The sequence below is a fragment of the Centropristis striata genome, chromosome 23 (assembly GCF_030273125.1).
Source record: "Centropristis striata isolate RG_2023a ecotype Rhode Island chromosome 23, C.striata_1.0, whole genome shotgun sequence".
NCBI classification, from domain to species: domain Eukaryota; kingdom Metazoa; phylum Chordata; class Actinopteri; order Perciformes; family Serranidae; genus Centropristis; species Centropristis striata.
Window position 1 is genome coordinate 4,486,503 of NC_081539.1, and position 19,489 is coordinate 4,505,991.

At 40.1% G+C, this 19,489-nt stretch overlaps 2 protein-coding genes across 3 annotated transcripts in view; both read left to right on the forward strand.

Moving 5' to 3' along the window:
• The first annotated feature begins 10,755 nt into the window (after positions 1–10,755).
• Positions 10,756–14,204, forward strand: LOC131962409 (NACHT, LRR and PYD domains-containing protein 1b allele 2-like). The gene has a single exon (XM_059327410.1). It carries the CDS (start codon positions 10,756–10,758, stop codon positions 12,556–12,558), a length of 1,803 nt encoding a protein of 600 aa, XP_059183393.1. The 3' UTR covers positions 12,559–14,204.
• A 3,450-nt stretch (positions 14,205–17,654) lies between these two features.
• Positions 17,655–19,489, forward strand: part of LOC131962081 (uncharacterized) — a 185,549-nt gene continuing 183,714 nt past the window's right edge. Inside the window, exons 1-2 of one of the 2 annotated variants that reach the window (XM_059327039.1) lie at positions 17,655–17,928; positions 19,379–19,472. The gene's annotated coding sequence lies outside the window, so the exon portion shown is untranslated. Of the gene's footprint in view, positions 17,929–19,174; positions 19,473–19,489 lie in introns of those variants that run through there. The other variant, XM_059327038.1, reaches the window with a different exon arrangement.

Genomic DNA, 19,489 nt, shown 5'->3' on the forward strand with positions numbered 1-19,489 from the left:
TATCTAAGTTTTTACCAGTGAGCAATTCATCCCAGTTTACTTCTTTGATTGAATCTTGGAAATTTTGTTGTTCCTGTTTTGGTATTCTATAGAGTTCAGTAGCAGCCAGAGGTTTGAAAAGCTTTTTATTTAATTTTCTTGCGACCATTATAAGATTGTGATCAGACATTCCTGTGAGCATATTGTATGACTTCAAAATCCTTTCTGGCATATTAGTAAAAGTTAAATCAATCTGGGTGCTGGTGGAGTTTGTAATTCGTGTAGGGCCATTAATTACCTGAGTCATATCCATATCATCCATGACCTTTTTCAAATTTTTCCTAGCTTTGTTAACTTCCCAATTAACATTTAAGTCACCCATTATTATCACCTCTTTTGCAAAATTTAGTTGTTTCAACAAAATGTCCAGCTTTTCAAAAAAATCCACATTTGAAGAAGGAGGCCTATAGATAACTACAAGAATAAAAGACATTTGCTGTGACAAGGAAACAGTTAGTCCAGAAAATTCTAATCCAATCTCATCTGTGACATGTATCTCATTACAATTAAAAGTATCCTTTGCATAAATCAAAACACCTCCTCCCCTTGAACCCTGTCTGTCTTTTCTGAAAATGTTATAACCAGGTACAGATAGTATTGCTGAAGGCGAAGATTCACAAAGCCATGTCTCAGATAGGCAAAGGAAGTCAATATTAGAGTCAGTGAGAAGGTGATGGACTTGATCACTTTTTGTTAGAATACTTCGTATATTTAAGTGTGCACAAAGAATGCCTTTTGGTTTATGTGTTGAATCCCATATTAATTTAGAGTTATTAACGGTTTGAAACACCCTGAACTTCCGGTGTTTTAATATTGCGGGATTTGGTAGCCTCCTGTTTCTTTTATGGGCAATGTTTGCATATGGCTTTGCACTGCTAGCTTCCACATCAGCCAAAAGACCTCCACCTACCGTTGGCCCAGTTAACATGGGTGGAGGCCCAGCTAACGGCAGTGTGGATCCAGGTAGCAAAGGTGGAGGCCCAGCTGGCAAAGGTGAAAGCCTAGCTAGCAATGGTGAGGGCCCAGCTAGCAGTGATGGAGGTCCAGGTAGCAGTGGTGAAGGCCCAGGTAGCAGAGGTGGAGACCCAGCTGGAAGAGGTGGAGGCCCAGCTAGCATAGGTGGAGGCCCAGCTAGCAGAGGTGGAGGCCCAGCTAGCAGTGATGGAGGTCCAGGTAGCAGTGGTGAAGGCCCAGCTGGCAGAGGTGGAGACCCAGCTAGCAGAGGTAGAGGCCCAGCTAGCAGAGGTGGAGGCCCAGCTAGCAGTGATGGAGGTACAGGTAGCAGTGGTGAAGGCCCAGGTAGCCGAGGTGGAGACCCAGCTAGCAGAGGTAGAGGCCCAGCTAGCAGAGGTGGAGGCCCAGGTAGCCTGTTACATCTCTTCTTTTTGCACTCACAAGCAGCTTTTTTTTTTTCAAAAGTAGAATTGTGTTTTCAAGTCCAAAACAACTTTATACGTTAAAATTAATTTTTATTTTTTATGCTTTGCTTTATTTTAGGACCAGAAGAAACTATAATAAGAAAAGAAACCAAAATAAGGAGAACATTTCTGTTAAAGATCAAGTTGAAAAAAGAAGATGGAAGGAAACGAGAGAAAAACCCCGTCTGCCCTCTCTGCTACGTTTATAAACGATGAGTTGAATGTAGGCAGAAATGAGACAGTACACGAAAATGAAGGATTTCAAATTGCAGATGAGAGTTCTTCAGGAAGTATTCAGCATGAGCTGCCCAAGCAGCCAAGCAAGACATTGTCTCGTCGTCATTCCTCTCCTGCAAGAGATGTTCCCCTATCGCGTCTCAAACGAAAAAACAAGAGCAGTGGTGTAGCTGAGTCTTCAGGTGATGAAGGTAGTCGTCAGCGTCAACAATCCAGCAAAACCAAAGGTGATGTGGGGGAGAAAAGTGATCAGGTTTTACCCACAACAGTCCAGTATAACCCAGACATGAAGCCACGAAGACACTCCTTGTTTTCAGAACATGACACGCCCACCTTTACCAATCCTGCTTCCTTTTCTGACCCCTCTGCTGGCTCTATGGGGTATGACCAAGGCAGTAGTAAGTGGAGAGATAACACACCACTGGATGAGAAGGGCAAGTTGAATAAAGACATAAATGAGACCGTACGGGAGGGTCTTTTGGACCTGGACACGTTCAACTCTGTGTTTCCTCCAAAAAGTTATGTGAGTGGTTCAAGTGGACCTTCAGTGTGGTCACCACAAGGTATACCTAAAAGTGACCATAGGATGGTAGATGAAATAGGAGTTGCTGCTGAGCCCAACTTGGTGGAAAACCCTCTACTATTCCATTCTCCCCATCTGAGCTCCCTATACTTGCCAATGTCACAGAGTCGAATCACCTCTGGAAATCAGATGTTTAAGAATCTCTCTATTCTCTCTCCTTCCACTGATCCCCTTGACTACATGTTTGGTCTACCGCAACCTAGAGAACTAGGAATGAATCGTCGTCATTCCTCTCCTGCAGGAGATGTTCCCCGATCTCGTCGCAAACGAAAAAACGAGCAGTGGTGTAGCTGAGTCTCCAGGTAATGAAGGTAGTCTTCAGTGTCAACAATCACTTGAATCATCATGCAGCAGCAAAACCAAAGGTGATGTGGGGAAGAAAAGTGATCAGGTTTTACCCACAACAGTCCAGTATAACCCAGACATGAAGCCACGATGACACTCCTTGTTTTCAGAACATGACACGCCCACCTTTACCAATCCTGCTTCCTTTTCTGACCCCTCTGCTGGCTCTATGGGGTATGACCAAGGCAGTAGTAAGTGGAGAGATAACACACCACTGGATGAGAAGGGCAAGTTGAATAAAGACATAAATGAGACCGTACGGGAGGGTCTTTTGGACCTGGACACGTTCAACTCTGTGTTTCCTCCAAAAAGTTATGTGAGTGGTTCAAGTGGACCTTCAGTGTGGTCACCACAAGGTATACCTAAAAGTGACCATAGGATGGTAGATGAAATAGGAGTTGCTGCTGAGCCCAACTTGGTGGAAAACCCTCTACTATTCCATTCTCCCCATCTGAGCTCCCTATACTTGCCAATGTCACAGAGTCGAATCACCTCTGGAAATCAGATGTTTAAGAATCTCTCTATTCTCTCTCCTCCCACTGATCCCCTTGACTACATGTTTGGTCTACCGCAACCTAGAGAACTAGGAATGAATCGTCGTCATTCCTCTCCTGCAGGAGATGTTCCCAGATCTCGTCGCAAACGAAAAAACAAGAGCAGTGGTGTAGCTGAGTCTCCAGGTAATGAAGGTAGTCTTCAGTGTCAACAATCACTTGAATCATCAGGCAGCAGCAAAACCAAAGGTGGTGTGGGGAAGAAAAGTGATCAGGTTTTACCCACAACAGTCCAGTATAACCAAGACATGAAGCGACGAAGACACTCCCTGTTTTCAGAGCATGACACTTCCATCTTTACCAATCCTGCTTCCTTTTCCAGAGCCTCTGCTGGCTCTATGGGGTATGACCAAGCCAGTAGTAAGGGGAGAGACGACACACCACTGGATGAGAAGGGCAAGTTAAATAAAGACATAAATAAGTCATTCAACAAAAATCCCCTATACTTGCCAATGTCACAGAATCAAATAACCTCTGGAAATCAGATGTTAACAAATCTCTTTAGTCTTAAATCTCCCACTAATCCCTTTCACTACATGTTAGGTCAACCGCAACCTGCTCCACTTAGAGAAACAGGAATGATAAAGAACCACTCATCTACAGAAGATTCTACACCTGGAGTAAATCAGGATAAAACCAGAGAAACAGAGCTGGATGCAACAGCTGGTCCTTCCACTGTTCAAAGCCCCATCAACCCCCCTGGAGACAACGATGTTGTTGGTGCAGCAGAGCCAATTCTTACACCTTACGAATGGAGACAGTTGTGTAAAGGGGTCAGTATCCCCACCTGCTCTCAGTCCGTAGCTCCAACTGTTTCTCTTCCTCCAGATCCACAAGACAGACCCCCAGTCATCCAGGACTCAACAGTCGACACTGAAGGAAGCAGAACACAAGATGTGTTGGATCTTGTGTCTGAAAGTGAGCCAGGAGGTGACAGAGAGTCTCTGGTGGAAATGGAAGTGAACTACTCCGTCACAAACACCACGCCAGCTTCTCTCCACCAAACCTCCTCAGATCCTGGTTGGAGCAGAAGAAACTCCAGCTGCCTGTCTCGCTCTCACAGCACGCCTTCACTCAGTGACATCACCTCTGCAGAGAACAAGACCTTTAGACGAGCTGGAAGCCTGCCTGACGTGCTGCTGAACACCAGCTGTGAGGAGTTTACACCTGATATCACTGCTGATGAAGACCATGAAAGCTACAGGTTCCAGAGCTCCTGCCCAGGCCTGTACCAGTGCAGTGTGACAGGCCTGGTGTTTCACATGCAGGGAGAAGGGGACGTGGTTTACAGGACTGTCCCTTGGAACAGGAAGCTCCTGGCCCAGCATCACAAGAAGCCTGCAGGACCCCTGTTTGACATCACATGTGTGCAGCAGTCTGTGTGTCAGCTTCATCTCCCACACTGTGAGATCCGCTCCACAGGCGGATGTGATTTCTTGTCAGTGGCTCATGTGAACGATGAGGGCGTTGAGTTTATCGGTCCTCATAAGATAACAGAAACTCATGTTATTATAAACATCACAGGGTTTTCTGCTTTCGGTAATGTGAAGGATGAAGACTCACCACCTGAGCCGGTCCGAGCCCTGGTTCTGCTGTTCTACAGGCCTCCAGCTGATCCGGATCTTGAATTCGTCCTTGATGTGTTGTTGCTCCCAAGCAACGTCCTGATCGGGGATGTTCTGCGGACCAGGAAGAAATTTGTTGAAGATGAGACACACATCCACACACCCCCACACTGTGAACTGCTCCCACAGCAGGAATACACTCTGTCCACTTGTCCTGAAGACGACTCAGTTCTGGTCCAACCAACGAAAGCAAAGTTTGACTGTGACAACTATGACAACTTCTTTTCAACATTCCAGGTGAACTGGGAAACCGTGCTGAAACATATGAAGCTGTGTTTGAGAGAGACCAACAGCTCTCACAGTGTCTGGGAAAGACGAGTCTGCCTTTCCTCCACTGGAGTAAGAAGGTGGTGTGGACCGAGCGCTCTGAATCTCCCTCCTACTGAGAGGCTGTTGGAGATACGGAGCCGCTTCATCGATGGGATATCAGGACCTGTTCTCAAAAGTCTGCTGGACAAACTGCTGGAGAAAAAGGTGATGGCTGATTCTGAGAGGGAGTCTGCAGATGCGAAGCAAGACAAAACAGACAAAGCTCGTTTTGTTATCGACACAGTGAGGAAGAAAGGTGAAGCTGCTAGTTCAGAGATGATTGAGTTCCTCTGTGAGGCCGACCCCTTCCTCTGTGAACATCTGGGGCTGATCTGAAGCTAAATGAACAGGGATGCAGGCAGGACTTTGATCAACCTGTCCCCAAATGCCCAGTTAGTTCATCAACGTGTGTTTGTGTCCCATCATGCTGTGAACTGGTTCATGCGGTTCGGGGAATTTCCCTCGTGTGTTGTTACAGACTGAAGGTGAGAGGAACCTTTGGTTAACATGAGTTCCTGTTAACAGTTGATGCTTCTCATTTCACAGTAAACTAGCAGATTAATGTTAGTAACTGTTGTTCACAAAAGTGCATGGGTGTTTGTGAGTTTTACATGAAGCTCTCTGCTATACCGCTCTTTCACTGGAAAAAATGATTTACTGTACAGATTTATTATATCTCAGAGATATTTTTATATTTTTCTATTTTACATGCATGTTTCTTACTTTTGAAGTGCTGGTTTTTATCTTTTTTTATTTTCTCTTACCATGTTTATTGTTATACACCAAAATACCACATTCCTGGTGATAAAGCTGATTGTAAAAAGTTTCATTAGTTTTGCTGTATTTCATAAAGATATTGAAAACTCTCAAGCGAATTCATATACTGCATATCAGTTCATTACCACTACACTAAACTATGCCACATTTGTTTAAAAAAACAACTAAATTTTACACACACCTTTTGAAGTGTTCATTTATTTAACTGATTTATTTGAAACCCTTTTGATCGAACACCGCAACTATTTTACCAGCTGATTCTTGCTGGTTATTGACACATTATATGTGTGATTTTAGTACACTTTTGATGTCTGTAGTGATGTTATGTTAAAGTAGAACACAAAACAAATCAAGAACGCATCTTCTGCCTTCATGCATGTGTGCACCCTGTATTACTAAATTAGCACCATCCGCTAAAATATGCATGTGGCTGACCAATCAATTGAGTGGCATTCACAAGCAATTGGAGAAAAAAAAATTATGCACCATGGAAGTTACTCCTGTAGACTGTATCACAGTAAAACTATCTGAGAAACACAAATCCAAAAATAGGACACAAATCTCTGTCAAATGTCAAATCTCTGCACAAATAAGTGCCTAATTTATGTCAAACTAAATCCATTTTAAAAGTAATTATTTTTCTTTTCCACAGACTTTTAAAAGGTATTCTCAAAGACAACTGATACAGTCATACAAAACCCAGAAAACAGCAGATGCATAACCCACTGAATGGTATTAAATCCAACTTCTTGGGATGAGTAAAGATTCACTGTATAAAAGAAGCTATTTTTCATGCAAAAACGGACATCTCGTGGGCTCCTTCTTGATTTCGGGGCAGAGTGCGGGTAAATATCATTACACGGAAACAAATTTACAGGGACAAGGAAGTCAAGGTTGATTTTTTTTCTTTTAAAAACACACAGATGCTACTGTATAACTGGTGAAATATCACCATCTACTGGACATTTGATGTACATGTTCCTAATGTGCTCATTTATCAAGAAAAAGAAGTCTTCATGTGTGATGCACTGATTTATTCTTTTACGGGTTTTTTTTATTAATTCAGTTTAAGTAACATCACGTAAAATCTCACTATTAATATAGGTTCATATCCTTCTGTCTTATAGTGTTAAATTACATTTAAGTCATTCTGGAGCAAAGAAAATAAAAAGACCAAACATTTTGAACACATTATACCGTTTTCTGAAATCCTTGCATTGTCTCCCTGTTTGAGAGTTGACTTGAATATAATGCTGCCCACCTATAAATCACTACATGGTTTAGGGCCAAAGTATATCACTGAAATGCTTTTGCCTCATGACCAATAAGATCTTCTGGGACCAATCTGTTGATGGTTCCCAGAGTAAATACAAAACATGGGGAAGCAGGATTTAGTAACGATGCAATGAATAGCTGGAATAAATAAAACGTTTATGTTCATTTTAGCTTTCTGCTAAATCTGAACTCTATTGCACTTTTAACTTTTGCAGTTTTTAATATTTTCCTTGTTTATATAGTGCAGTTTAACTGTTGAACTCTTTATATACTTATTCTTTTAATTTAATGTATTTAATTGTATTGTATGACATGTTTTTATGTGAAGCACATTGAGTCTGCCTCGTTAATGCCTCTACATTTAGTTTATGGGTGTATTTGTTACTTCATACTTTCAGTTTAATAAAAAAAGAGTTAGACATAAGTCAGGCTTATTCCAGTTAGTCTGATTCCTTTGAGTGGATTCAGTCCCATGAAGCAAATTCAATTGGTTTCCCAGCATATTGTCCTCAGTATATGACGAGAGAGAGAAAAAAAAAAGGAACCGAAACAAAAAATCTGTCCTCGTGGCGATGATTAAGCCCATACACTCGTGATCTGGTGAACAGTAGAGTCATGTCAGTGAACGGTTCACACTGATGAGAGATTATCCACCGGTAGCGTCCTCCGACCGGGTTATTTTCTACGAGGGACTGCAGCAGAACAAACAGACCGACAGAGACACACAATGATCCAGAGGAGGCTCGGTTTGGACTCGGTAAGCAGAGGACACTGACCTCAACACGGCTACGCAGCTGTGGAACTCAAGGTAAGGAAATATAATTCTACAGATGTTTTGAAAAAGATGTTTTAACTGAGCTAAAGATTATTTAAATTAGTCTGTTATGCCAATTATGAGATCCTAGCTCAAGAGAGAGAGAAAACATTTTAGAAGTGATACTGAGAGTTCGTAATGGTTCATGTTAACTTTTTTTTTTTTTTTTCCCGATCCCGTTGTACTCAGTTCTACCCACTGCAGCTTTGCTCCGACCCGCATGTTCAGTTCAGTATCTGATCCACATCTGATTAGATTATTGTGTCACATATCTATAAAATAACATTAATGGAGTTAGTAAGTGTGTTGACGTTGTAGAGAATGCCAGAAGTCATGTTGATTCTTGCCTCACTGAAGAATACAATAAGTCACAGGTATAGTTTTAATGTCACACCCTGCTGCTCTTTCCTGGAACCTCCCAGTACTTTTCCACTCTACCTGCCATCCGCTCCCATCTCAGCAGCCAAACAGGTGCTATCACATACCCATCTACTGAGTATCTGCTGCTGTTGATAACAAAAGTCATTATAATAATAATAAACTTGATTTGTATAGCACTTTTCTTAACAAAGTTACAAAGTGCTTTACAGGCAACAGATAAAAACACAGTGGAAGACAGAAAAATTACAATAAAAGAACAAAGCAAATTAAAGTGCAATGCAGACAAGTTGGAATCACAAATGTCAAAACATAGAAAGTGGCACGAGCTGGGGGAGAAAAACAACCAAGAAATATAGTTAAAAAGGCTTTGCGATAAAAGAAAGTTCTCAGTAGGGATTTAAAAGAGGCTAGCTAGAAGCCTGTCTGATCTCAAGGGGTAGAGAGTTCCAGAGACTCGGGGCCCTAACAACAAATGCCCGGTCACCCTTGGTCACCAGCCGGGATCTGGGGACCACCAGTAGAGCCCCATCCACAGATCTCAATGTACGCATTGGGACATAGGGGACCAGAAGATCAGAGGTATAAATAGGGGCAAGGCCATTTAAAGCTTTAAACGTGAGTAAAATAATTTTAAAATCAATTCTGAATAAAATGGGTAGCCAGTGCAAAGCTGCTAAAACTGGAGTTATGTGGTGATATTTTTTGGTTCCTGTTTAAATTCGGGCAGCAGCGTTCTGCACCAGTTGGAGTTTGTGGAGGGAGCTCTGACTGATTCCAGTATACAGTCCATTGCAGAAGTCCAAGCGAGAGAAGATAAAAGCATGTAAAACCCTGTGTAAGTCAGAATGGGGAAAAAAAAGATCTCATTTTGGAAATGTTTTTAAGCTGGAAGAAACAAGACTTTACAGTGCTTTTTACCTGTGCATCAAAACAAAGCTCAGCATCAAAGATAACAGGGCGAGGGGATCAAGTTGGCTTTGAAGCAGGTTGGATGATTTTTTTGGACCAAAGGCTATGATGTCAGTTTTATTTTCGTTGAGTTTTAAAATTACCAACTGCGCCTGTTGTCAGTTGTGCTGCTATTGGGTCCACACCATACCTCTTACACGTATCTCTTCTTTTTGCACTCACAAGCAGCTTTTTTTTTTTTTTTCAAAAGTAGAATTGTGTTTTCAAGTCCAAAACAACTTTGTACGTTAAAATTATTTTTTATTTTATATGCTTTGCTTTATTTTAGGACCAGAAGAAACAGTAGCCAAAATAAGGAGAACGTTCCTGTTAAAGATCAAGTTGAAAAAAGAAGATGGAAGGAAACGAGAGAAAAACTCCGTCTGCCCTCTCTGCTGCATTTATAAACGATGAGTTGAATGTAGGCAGAAATGAGACAGTACACAAAAATGAAGGATTTCAAACTACAGATGAGAGTTCTTCAGGAAGTATTCAGCTTGAGCTACACAAGCAGCCAAGCAAGACAGTGTCTCGTCGTCATTCCTCTCCTGCAGGAGATGTTCCCCTATCTCGTCTCAAACTAAAAAAAAAGAGCAGTGTTGTAGGAATGAGTGAGTCTCCAGGTAATGAAGGTAGTCTTCAGTTTCAACAATCACTTGAATCATCATGCAGCAGCAAAACCAAAGGTGATGTGGGGAAGCAAAGTGATAAAGTTGTATCCAAAAGAACAGTCCAGTCTAACCCAGACATGAAGCGACGAAGACACTCCTTGTTTTCAGAACATGACACGCCCACCTTTCCCAATTCTGCTTCCTTTTCTGAACCCTCTGCTTGTTCTATGGTGTACCAAGGCAGTAGTAAGAGGAGAGACAACACACCACTGGATGAGAAGAATAAAAAACTAAGTTCATTACAAATCAATCTAGAACGTCAACGTGCAGTGGATGAGTCTTTGTGTGTTGAGAAATGTCTGCTCAGCAAAGGTCTTCCCATTTGGAACGATCGTTATCACCCCGAGTATAACCCTGAGATGAAACAGTATCATAACAGTGATACACAACAGGGCATGTCAAGGGGGGCACATATTTGGCCTGGCCCCAGTTCAGCACAAGGACATAATGTTTTTAAAAGCCTCTCCCTGTATCAGTCACCTTCCTACTCCAGCTTTACCAGCCCTGCTTCCTTACCTGAACCCTCTGCTTGCTCTAAGGTGTATGACCAAGGCAGTAGTAAGAGGAGAGACGACACACCACTGGATGAGAAGGGCAAGTTGAATAAAGACATAAATGAGTCATTCAACATAAATCCCCTATACTTGCCAATGTCACAGAATCAAATAACCTCTGGAAATCAGTTGTTAGCAACTCTCTTGAGTCTTAAATCTCCCACAAATCGCTTTAGCTGCATGTCAGGTCAACCCCTACCTGGTCTACTTAGAGAACCAGGAATGATGAAGGACCACTCATCTACAGAAGATTCTACACCTGGAGTAAATCAGGATAAAACCAGAGAAACAGAGCTGGATGCAACAGCTGGTCCTTCCACTGTTCAAATCCCCATCAACCCCCCTGGAGACAATGATGTTGTTGGTGCAGCAGAGCCATTTCTTACACCTTACACATGGAAAGAGTTTCTGAAACCATGTAACGTGGAACCCCTTTTTCGTCCTTCACAATTTTCACACCAGATCTTACGGCTTCCAGACAGAAAAGACACAGATGAAGGAGGCCCCAGCTTTACTATCTCTGGTTCCACTGTCAGTATCCCCACCTGCTCTCAGTCCGTAGCTCCAACTGTTTCTGTTCCTCCAGATCCACAAGACAGACCCCCAGTCATCCAGGACTCAACAGTCAACACTGAAGGAAGCAGAACACAAGATGTGTTGGATCTTGTGTCTGAAAGTGAGCCAGGAGGTGACAGAGAGTCTCTGGTGGAAATGGAAGTGAACTACTTCGTCACAAACACCACACCAGCTTCTCTCCACCAAACCTCCTCAGATCCTGGTTGGAGCAGAAGAAACTCCAGCTGCCTGTCTCGCTCTCACAGCACGCCTTCACTCAGTGACATCACCTCTGCAGAGAACAAGACCTTTAGACAAGCTGGAAGCCTGCCTGACGTGCTGCTGAACACCAGCTGTGAGGAGTTTACACCTGATATCACTGCTGATGAAGACGATGAAAGCTACAGGTTCCAGAGCTCCTGCCCAGGCCTGTACCAGTGCAGTGTGACAGGCCTGGTGTTTCACATGCAGGGAGAAGGGGACGTGGTTTACAGGACTGTCCCTTGGAACAGGAGGCTCCTGGCCCAGCATCACAAGAAGCCTGCAGGACCCCTGTTTGACATCACATGTGTGCAGCAGTCTGTGTGTCAGCTTCATCTCCCACACTGTGAGATCCGCTCCACAGGCGGATGTGATTTCTTGTCAGTGGCTCATGTGAACGATGAGGGCGTTGAGTTTATCGTTCCTCATAAGATAACAGAAACTCATGTTATTATAAACATCACAGGGTTTTCTGCTTTCGGTAATGTGAAGGATGAAGACTCACCACCTGAGCCGGTCCGAGCGCTGGTTCTGCTGTTCTACAGGCCTCCAGCTGATCCGGATCTTGAATTCGTCCTTGATGTGTTGTTGCTCCCAAGCAACGTCCTGATCGGGGATGTTCAGCGGACCAGGAAGAAGTTTGTTGAAGATGAGACACACATCCACACACCCCCACACTGTGAACTGCTCCCACAGCAGGAATACACTCTGTCCACTTGTCCTGAAGACGACTCAGTTCTGGTCCAACCAACAAAAGCAAAGTTTGACTGTGACAACTATGACAACTTCTTTTCAACATTCCAGGTGAATTGGGAAACCGTGCTGAAACATATGAAGCTGTGTTTGAGAGAGACCAACAGCTCTCACAGTGTCTGGGAAAGACGAGTCTGCCTTTCCTCCACTGGAGTAAGAAGGTGGTGTGGACCGAGCGCTCTGAATCTCCCTCCTACTGAGAGGCTGTTGGAGATACGGAGCCGCTTCATCGATGGGATATCAGGACCTGTTCTCAAAAGTCTGCTGGACAAACTGCTGGAGAAAAAGGTGATGGCTGATTCTGAGAGGGAGTCTGCAGACGCGAAGCAAGACAAAACAGACAAAGCTCGTTTTGTTATCGACACAGTGAGGAAGAAAGGTGAAGCTGCTAGTTCAGAGATGATTGAGTTCCTCTGTGAGGCCGACCCCTTCCTCTGTGAACATCTGGGGCTGATCTGAAGCTAAATGAACAGGGATGCAGGCTACATGTTGACCTGGTGGTTTGAAACTGATCCTGCTGTAACTCCCACACAACACTTTTCTCTGCATCAGCACCTGCTCTTAATATGTCTTTAACAAAGTTTTAAAAATAAGGACACTTCTATTTTTAAGGTAACTGAGTAGTTGACCCTGACCTATCTGACTGTTGAAAGACTGTTTCTTTGATAAAGATAGATAAACCTCATGAAGATCTAATGAATTAATCCAAAAGTCTTAATAAATGTGTTTATTTATCCTGTTGAATCTAATTAACAATTTCTGAGTGTGGAATTCACAGTATTATATTACAAATTAATCCATTGAAAACACCTTTGACCAAATATTGCAACAGCAGTCTATTTCACTTTTTACCAACACTTAATTGTTTAATTATCATACTTTTCACTGTATTTAATTTTCCATACATTTTATAAGTTGTGCTAATAATGCTATGTGGTCCCCAACAAGAACCCTCTGACATTAAATGTTAAAAAACATACTGATATAACTTCACTACTGCAGGTAAAATTGCTGTTTTGTACATGACTCTTGTGTAAGGTTGCTATGAGCAGTTGGCCTTGACTTATCTGCTACAATTTTTTAAAACAGTTACTTCGATAAAGATTTTGGAAATGTATGATCTTGTGAATCCAGATACTGTATGCAATTTTGGAAATGCTTCAATAATTACATATAGATTTCATTTCATGTATTTACTTCTTTACATCTTTTTACTTAACTGTATATATATTTTTATAAATCAACAATAACATTTTTTGTATCTTACTGTTCAAAGTAATATTTCAATGTTGAATTTAAGGTATTAAGTCTTTACAAATTAATCTTTTCAAAACACCTCTGACCAAATATTGGGACTGCAGTCTGTTTTTACTGTGTCATGGTCACCTCATTCTTACCAAACAATATGTTTGAATTTAATACTTTTGATGCATTTCATTGTACTTACATTTTAAAGGTATGTAATTCATTTTTATATTAGCTGACAAACAAAACAGTGTCAGTAAGAAGTCAGAACAACACAAATGGAATGTAACTTTTAAAGTTCTGCAGGTTGAATCATTTTTATTTTTTTTGAGTTAATGTTTAAAGGCATCAAATTTCCCTTGTGGGGCTCAATACATATACCTTAAATTATGTTACCTTAGTGTTTCTCAAAATAATAATTACCTGATTTAATATCTTCATCAGCCAGCAGGTGGAGTCGTTTGCTTGTTGTTGATCAAAACAGAATAAGTGATTGGGGTCAAATCAGCCTATTCAGAGGAGCCATCACATGCTTACTGTATCATGTAACTATAACTAAATAAAGTTTATAATGGATATATTGTTATTAGCATATTCTGTATGTTGGTCAGGAAGTCAATGCAATTCAGAGCAGAAATGCCAAAACATATGTTTGAGTTGTTTTTTACTTTTAATGTGAAGATCAATACATATCTTGAACACAATTATTTAAAAAATGTTATATTTTGTACATTTATAGTGTTCATTGAATCACCATGCACCTATGTTTTTGAACAACCTATACTACATATACTGTGTACTGCATTATAATTTTATTGCATTAATACATATTCTCATTAACAACAAACTGTCAGCTCATTATTATTACCATCATTACTTTTGCATTTCAATATTATAAAGTGGGATTTAAGTGTATTAAAGTTATTCATTAAACTTATAGGCCTTATAAGATAAAGTTTAGGGCTTCTTTTATACAGTCTATGATGGAAGGTATGGCACCATTCACCAACCATCTCTACTTATGTGTTGTGGCAAAATCTTATTTTGTTTTTCCAGAAGCAGGTTATATGTTTAAAGTTGTTTTCCTGATCTCAGAGATAATCATGTTATCTCCATCCAATAGTTAAGAGACCTGCCATGGCTAACATTAGCGCAGCAGAGAAGAAGAGAAGCCAGCAGTGCAGTTAAAGCTTAAAAGAAAAAAAGGATTTTTTTCGTACCAGGTAAAAGTTTTATCATGCAGATAGACATTAGACTTTACACTGCAAAAACCAACTGACAAAAAATAATAAATAAATAATAATAATAAAAACATGCCCGAAACAAGTAAAATTATCTGCCAGTGCAGTAAGTACATTTTTCTTTGTAAGAATTATACATACAAATAAATAAAAAAAAATACCTTTATCACTGGAAAAACTAATGATGTCTTGAAATAAATCCAAATATACTTATTTGGAGCAATTGTGGCTTGAATAGCCCAACTGTAGTAACATTAAAATAAGCCAGAAATACTTGAAACGAGCACGTATTGGTGATAGAAAATGCTTTTAAAATAGCATTCAAACTACATGCAACTAAAACTCTCAATTGGAGCCAACATTTTAAGTAAAAACTCACCATATTCAACAGTTAAATAGCTTGAAAAGCATGAAAAAGCTCACAATGTCAATCCTAAAAAGTCTTTAAACAATAAGATAATTACATAAGCACATAACACCAATAATTAAATAAGCACATAAAGCTATGGTCAGTAGGTAAATTATACTCAAAACAATATAATTAAGATACTATTGCTGGATATAAGAAGAAAATACTCGGTAAGCTTCATGTTTTTGCAGTGTAGTTAGCTCACAAAGCATATCTCTGAAGTAGGGTTGCCAACTCCCCGAAAAATAAATAAGGGACACTTCATTGGCAGGGCCGGCCGACCCGATTGCCTTCACCCATCCTGGCGTGGTGGAATTTTTTAGCCCCTTTTTTGTAGGTAAAATGATTTTTTAACAATTTGACTCGAACCTGAATTGAATTAGATGCATATTTTTGTATGACATGAATACATAGAAAACAAATGATTATCCAGCAATTCACTTTAACACAAAATAACAATTAGCCTGTTTTTCAAAGATGTAGTGGAGTTTGCTGATAACAATTTGATTCACTCATTTAGTTGGCTTTTAAAATGCAGCATGTATGCAATTGAATGGCCATTTTGGAAGATTATAGCATTCCATAATTCCAAATTGGTTCAGTAAAAAGGCATTAAATTCATGTCATGAACACATGGGGACCTGGTCTTCAAGAATGCACTGGAGTTTCCTGATAACAAATTGATGTATTTATTTTATTGGAGCAGCATGAATACAATTGAATGGCTATTTTGGAGTCATGCAGCTGACAAACGGGCCGTAAAGTGCAATGTAATTGCGCACTAAAATTTAAAATGCAGATGGCGTGACCGCAGTACTGGAAGCATGTTGTTTCAGATCAGTCAGTCCACCATGGGCTACGGAAAAAGAGCGCCGGTGTCGTGCCAAAAAGTGATTGCCTGCCAGAATCTGATTTCTGGCCGCGGGAGCGCGCACGGCAGCCCGTTGAGCGGTAGCGTAAACACGTCTGCTTTTCTCTGGATTAAACGGTCTTAATATGCAGATACACACAACTGTATTATAATGTAATTATAGCAAAGGCATGTGGCTTCGAAAGTTTAACGTTTGTTGTTGCGTAATTATTACAACTGTGGCCAAAAGAAGTGTAGTTTGTAGCGAAATCAGACATGGCAACTACGTGATAGACACGTCTATTTCAGTTTTCACCTCGCAAAAACTGATTGAAGGCATAGCATAGTTACTGAGAGGTTATTTCTGCCTAAATATGACTTGATCTCATTCATGAGCTTCATAATGTAAACACTAGAGCTCACAGGACAGCTTGGAATCCCTTTAAAGCACCATTACAACACAAAATAGGCCTTTTCACCTGCCAAAAATTGATTGAAGGCCAGATACAGTTACTCAAAGGTTATTTCTGCCTAAATATGACTTGATCTCATTCATGAACTTCATAATGTAAAGATCTGACCGCTCAACGGGCTGCCGTGCGCGCTCCCGCTGCCAGAAATCAGATTCTGGCAGGCAATCACTTTTTGGCACGACACCGGCACACCGTGCAGTGTGCTTTATAGATGTTATCACGCACTTTTTCCACCCAGGTGCTTCCTTTTACCCATTCTTCAGTATTTTTGCATCCTTTTCTGTTTTTTTCTCGGAGGGGTACTAGACACATTGCTGCTCGAAGGTGTAGCGCCCCGTAAAGCATGTCGGAGTCTGTGTCACTGTCACCTCCGCATGCTGCTTTGTTGTCTTCTGCTCTCTTCTCCTCGACCAATGGGATGAGCGTATTCTGTATCGTCATACTCGTGTGTGAATATGCTGTCTGTTCATTGGTCACAGAGCAGGACGGGCCTGGGAACAAGTTTACCGTAAGTTTACATATAAAGCGCCCTGTTATTAAATTTTCATTGGCATTTACTGACTATTTTTTGACTGTCACAATAATACGGGACAAAGTGCGTCCCTTTTCACCTCAACACGGGACGGGTGCTTTTGTTTCTAAATACGGGACGATTCCGTTTTTCAAGGGACGGTTGGGTGCAAGTTGCTGCATAACTGGGGAAATTTAAATTTAGAATGTGGGCTAATTAGGGCTAACGGTCTACCTTAGGAAAGCTCGATGACTAATGCTAATGCTAATAAATAATACAATTAGTCAATTCATGTGTGAGTGACCAGCGTATAACATTGCTGTAGCTTGAAGACTGAAAGAAAAACTGACATTTTTAACGAATTAAGTTACTCACCGTCTGTAGGCTTTATCAGGTAGCTAACTGAAAGTGGGGAAACGCGTTTGAAACAGTTTGTAGATTTTACCACCTAAAAAAAAGCGTCAAATCGTCCATAAAAATCTTCTTGAACCACCCCCGAAGCATAAATGATTCAATTAAGGTGGTTCAGCTGCATTCTCGTACATACACCACCAAATACACCGTCAAATATCTTCATAAAATGGCGAAAAACGTTCAAATAATTCAAATTTTCAACGGCCGTTTGTGCGCGTGAGGAATGGAGGCAGTAACCGTTAATGCAGGGATTTCCGAAAGTGTGGTGCGCGCACCACTGGGGGTGCACGAGCAGCTGCTAGGGGGTGCGCGAGATGAAAAATGTAATGGCGGTCTAACAATTAAATTTTTTTCCCCTCACACAATAAAGACGTGTAAATAAACATTTCCAAAATTTCCATTTTCAAAAACTGTAATATTAATTAATTAATAAATGCAGGCTATTCAAAATGCACTTCATCTTAAAATGAAGCGTAGAAGAAGTTATCTTCTTCCATGTTTCCAGCCTGTGTTATGATGACGGGTTGTTTAGCTCCATGCTCATTTAAACTTGATTAAACATGATTAAACATGCCGCCTTTGATTATTAGTATTATTATTATGTGCTTATGTAATTATTTTATTGTTTTTAGGATTGACATTGTGAGCTTTTTCATGCTTTTCAAGCTGTTCAACTGTTGAATATGGTGAGTTTTTACCTAAAATATTGTCTCCAATTGAGAGTTTTAGTTGCATGTAGTTTGAATGTTATTTCAAAAGCATTTTCTACCACCAAAACATGCTCAAGTATTTCTGGCTTATTTTAATGTTACTACAGTTGGGCTATTTAAGCCACAATTGCTCAAAATAAGTATATTTGGATTCATTTCAAGCTATCATTGGTTTTGCCAGTGCTTAGGTTTTTTATTTTATTTTAATTTTTTACTTATTTAAATAATTCTTACAAAGAAAAACGTACTTATTGCACTGGCATATAATTTTACTTGTTGTTACATATTTGCCTAATCCTAGTTATTTATTTTTTTGTCAGTTAGTTTTTGCAGTGTAAGGAGTGTCCCCTTTATTTAGCTGAACCGCCTGACTAACAGCAGGGAAAATTGCGCTAATAGATAGATAGGTATCAATCAATAATATATTATGTAACCTCCCCAGTGGGTTATTTACATTAAGACAATAATTTTTAATGATGTTTTGTGTTTAAATGTGCAAATGAGGCAAGCTCTTATTCAGTATGTGGGTCAGTGACAAATAAGGATTGGCAAGATGTCAAATGATGTAACCACAAAAAAAAAGGTAAAGATTAAATACTTTATCCACCTACATTGTATTTAAGCAGACTTATACATATAATTACTTTTTAAAAAACATCAAATTATTTTTTTTTAATCATTTACACATTTTTGTCAATATTGAGCAGAACATATTCTAAATACATCAATTTTTTTCAAAAGTTTTGACAAATTATATAAAATTTGTTATATACCATAGTGTTGCAATGTAAACGTGGATTGTATTTTTTTTTTCTCATTTTAGTTCACATTTATTTTCCTGTATATAATCAGATTTTTATGGGGGAAAAAATACTGGTTACACCAACTGACACTGGGTTAGATGACGTCATTGACCCATGTGCAATTTTTCATAAACTTTTCACATAAGTGGAACACAAACCTGAACATTGAATAATAGCTAGCTTCATGTTGTACAAATTGATCTCCAGTTATACAACAATTGAACAAGGAATACTTTCATTTTGTAACACAAATAGTATTTCATACAGATGTTCAGAACAGTAATCTAATAGTAACAATGGTGTCCAATAAGTCTGAATTAAAAAAAAAAAAAAGCATTTTGGTTTTAAAATACATAGTATTTACATGATTTATAGCCAGCATTGAGGTAAGAAGAAAACATTTGTTCAAAACATATTTAAATCAAATCTGTTTAAGCCAACAAAGGCGCTCATAAATGCATAAAGTTAAAAAGCTTATCTATGTGAGCGCCACACATACATATGCAGCAGTCCAAGTCACATACTTTTTCCTTTTACTTTGTGTTGTTGCTGCCCATTCAAAGTGCATACTGTAGTGTTGTGTTTGCATGTAATTGGGACATACTGTGGACTTTGACCCCTAGCTCGTAAATGTTGCGCATATGCAGTCAGATTCAGTCTCCATTTTAAGTTGACTGAACAAAGACGGAAGAGAAAAAAACTGAGGACTGAGGCGTGGTGAGTAAACCCAAGAA

Excerpts from the sequence above, each read along its gene's own strand:
- LOC131962409 (XM_059327410.1), top strand. The coding sequence starts at position 10,756 with ATGAAGGACCACTCATCTACAGAAGATTCTACACCTGGAGTAAATCAG.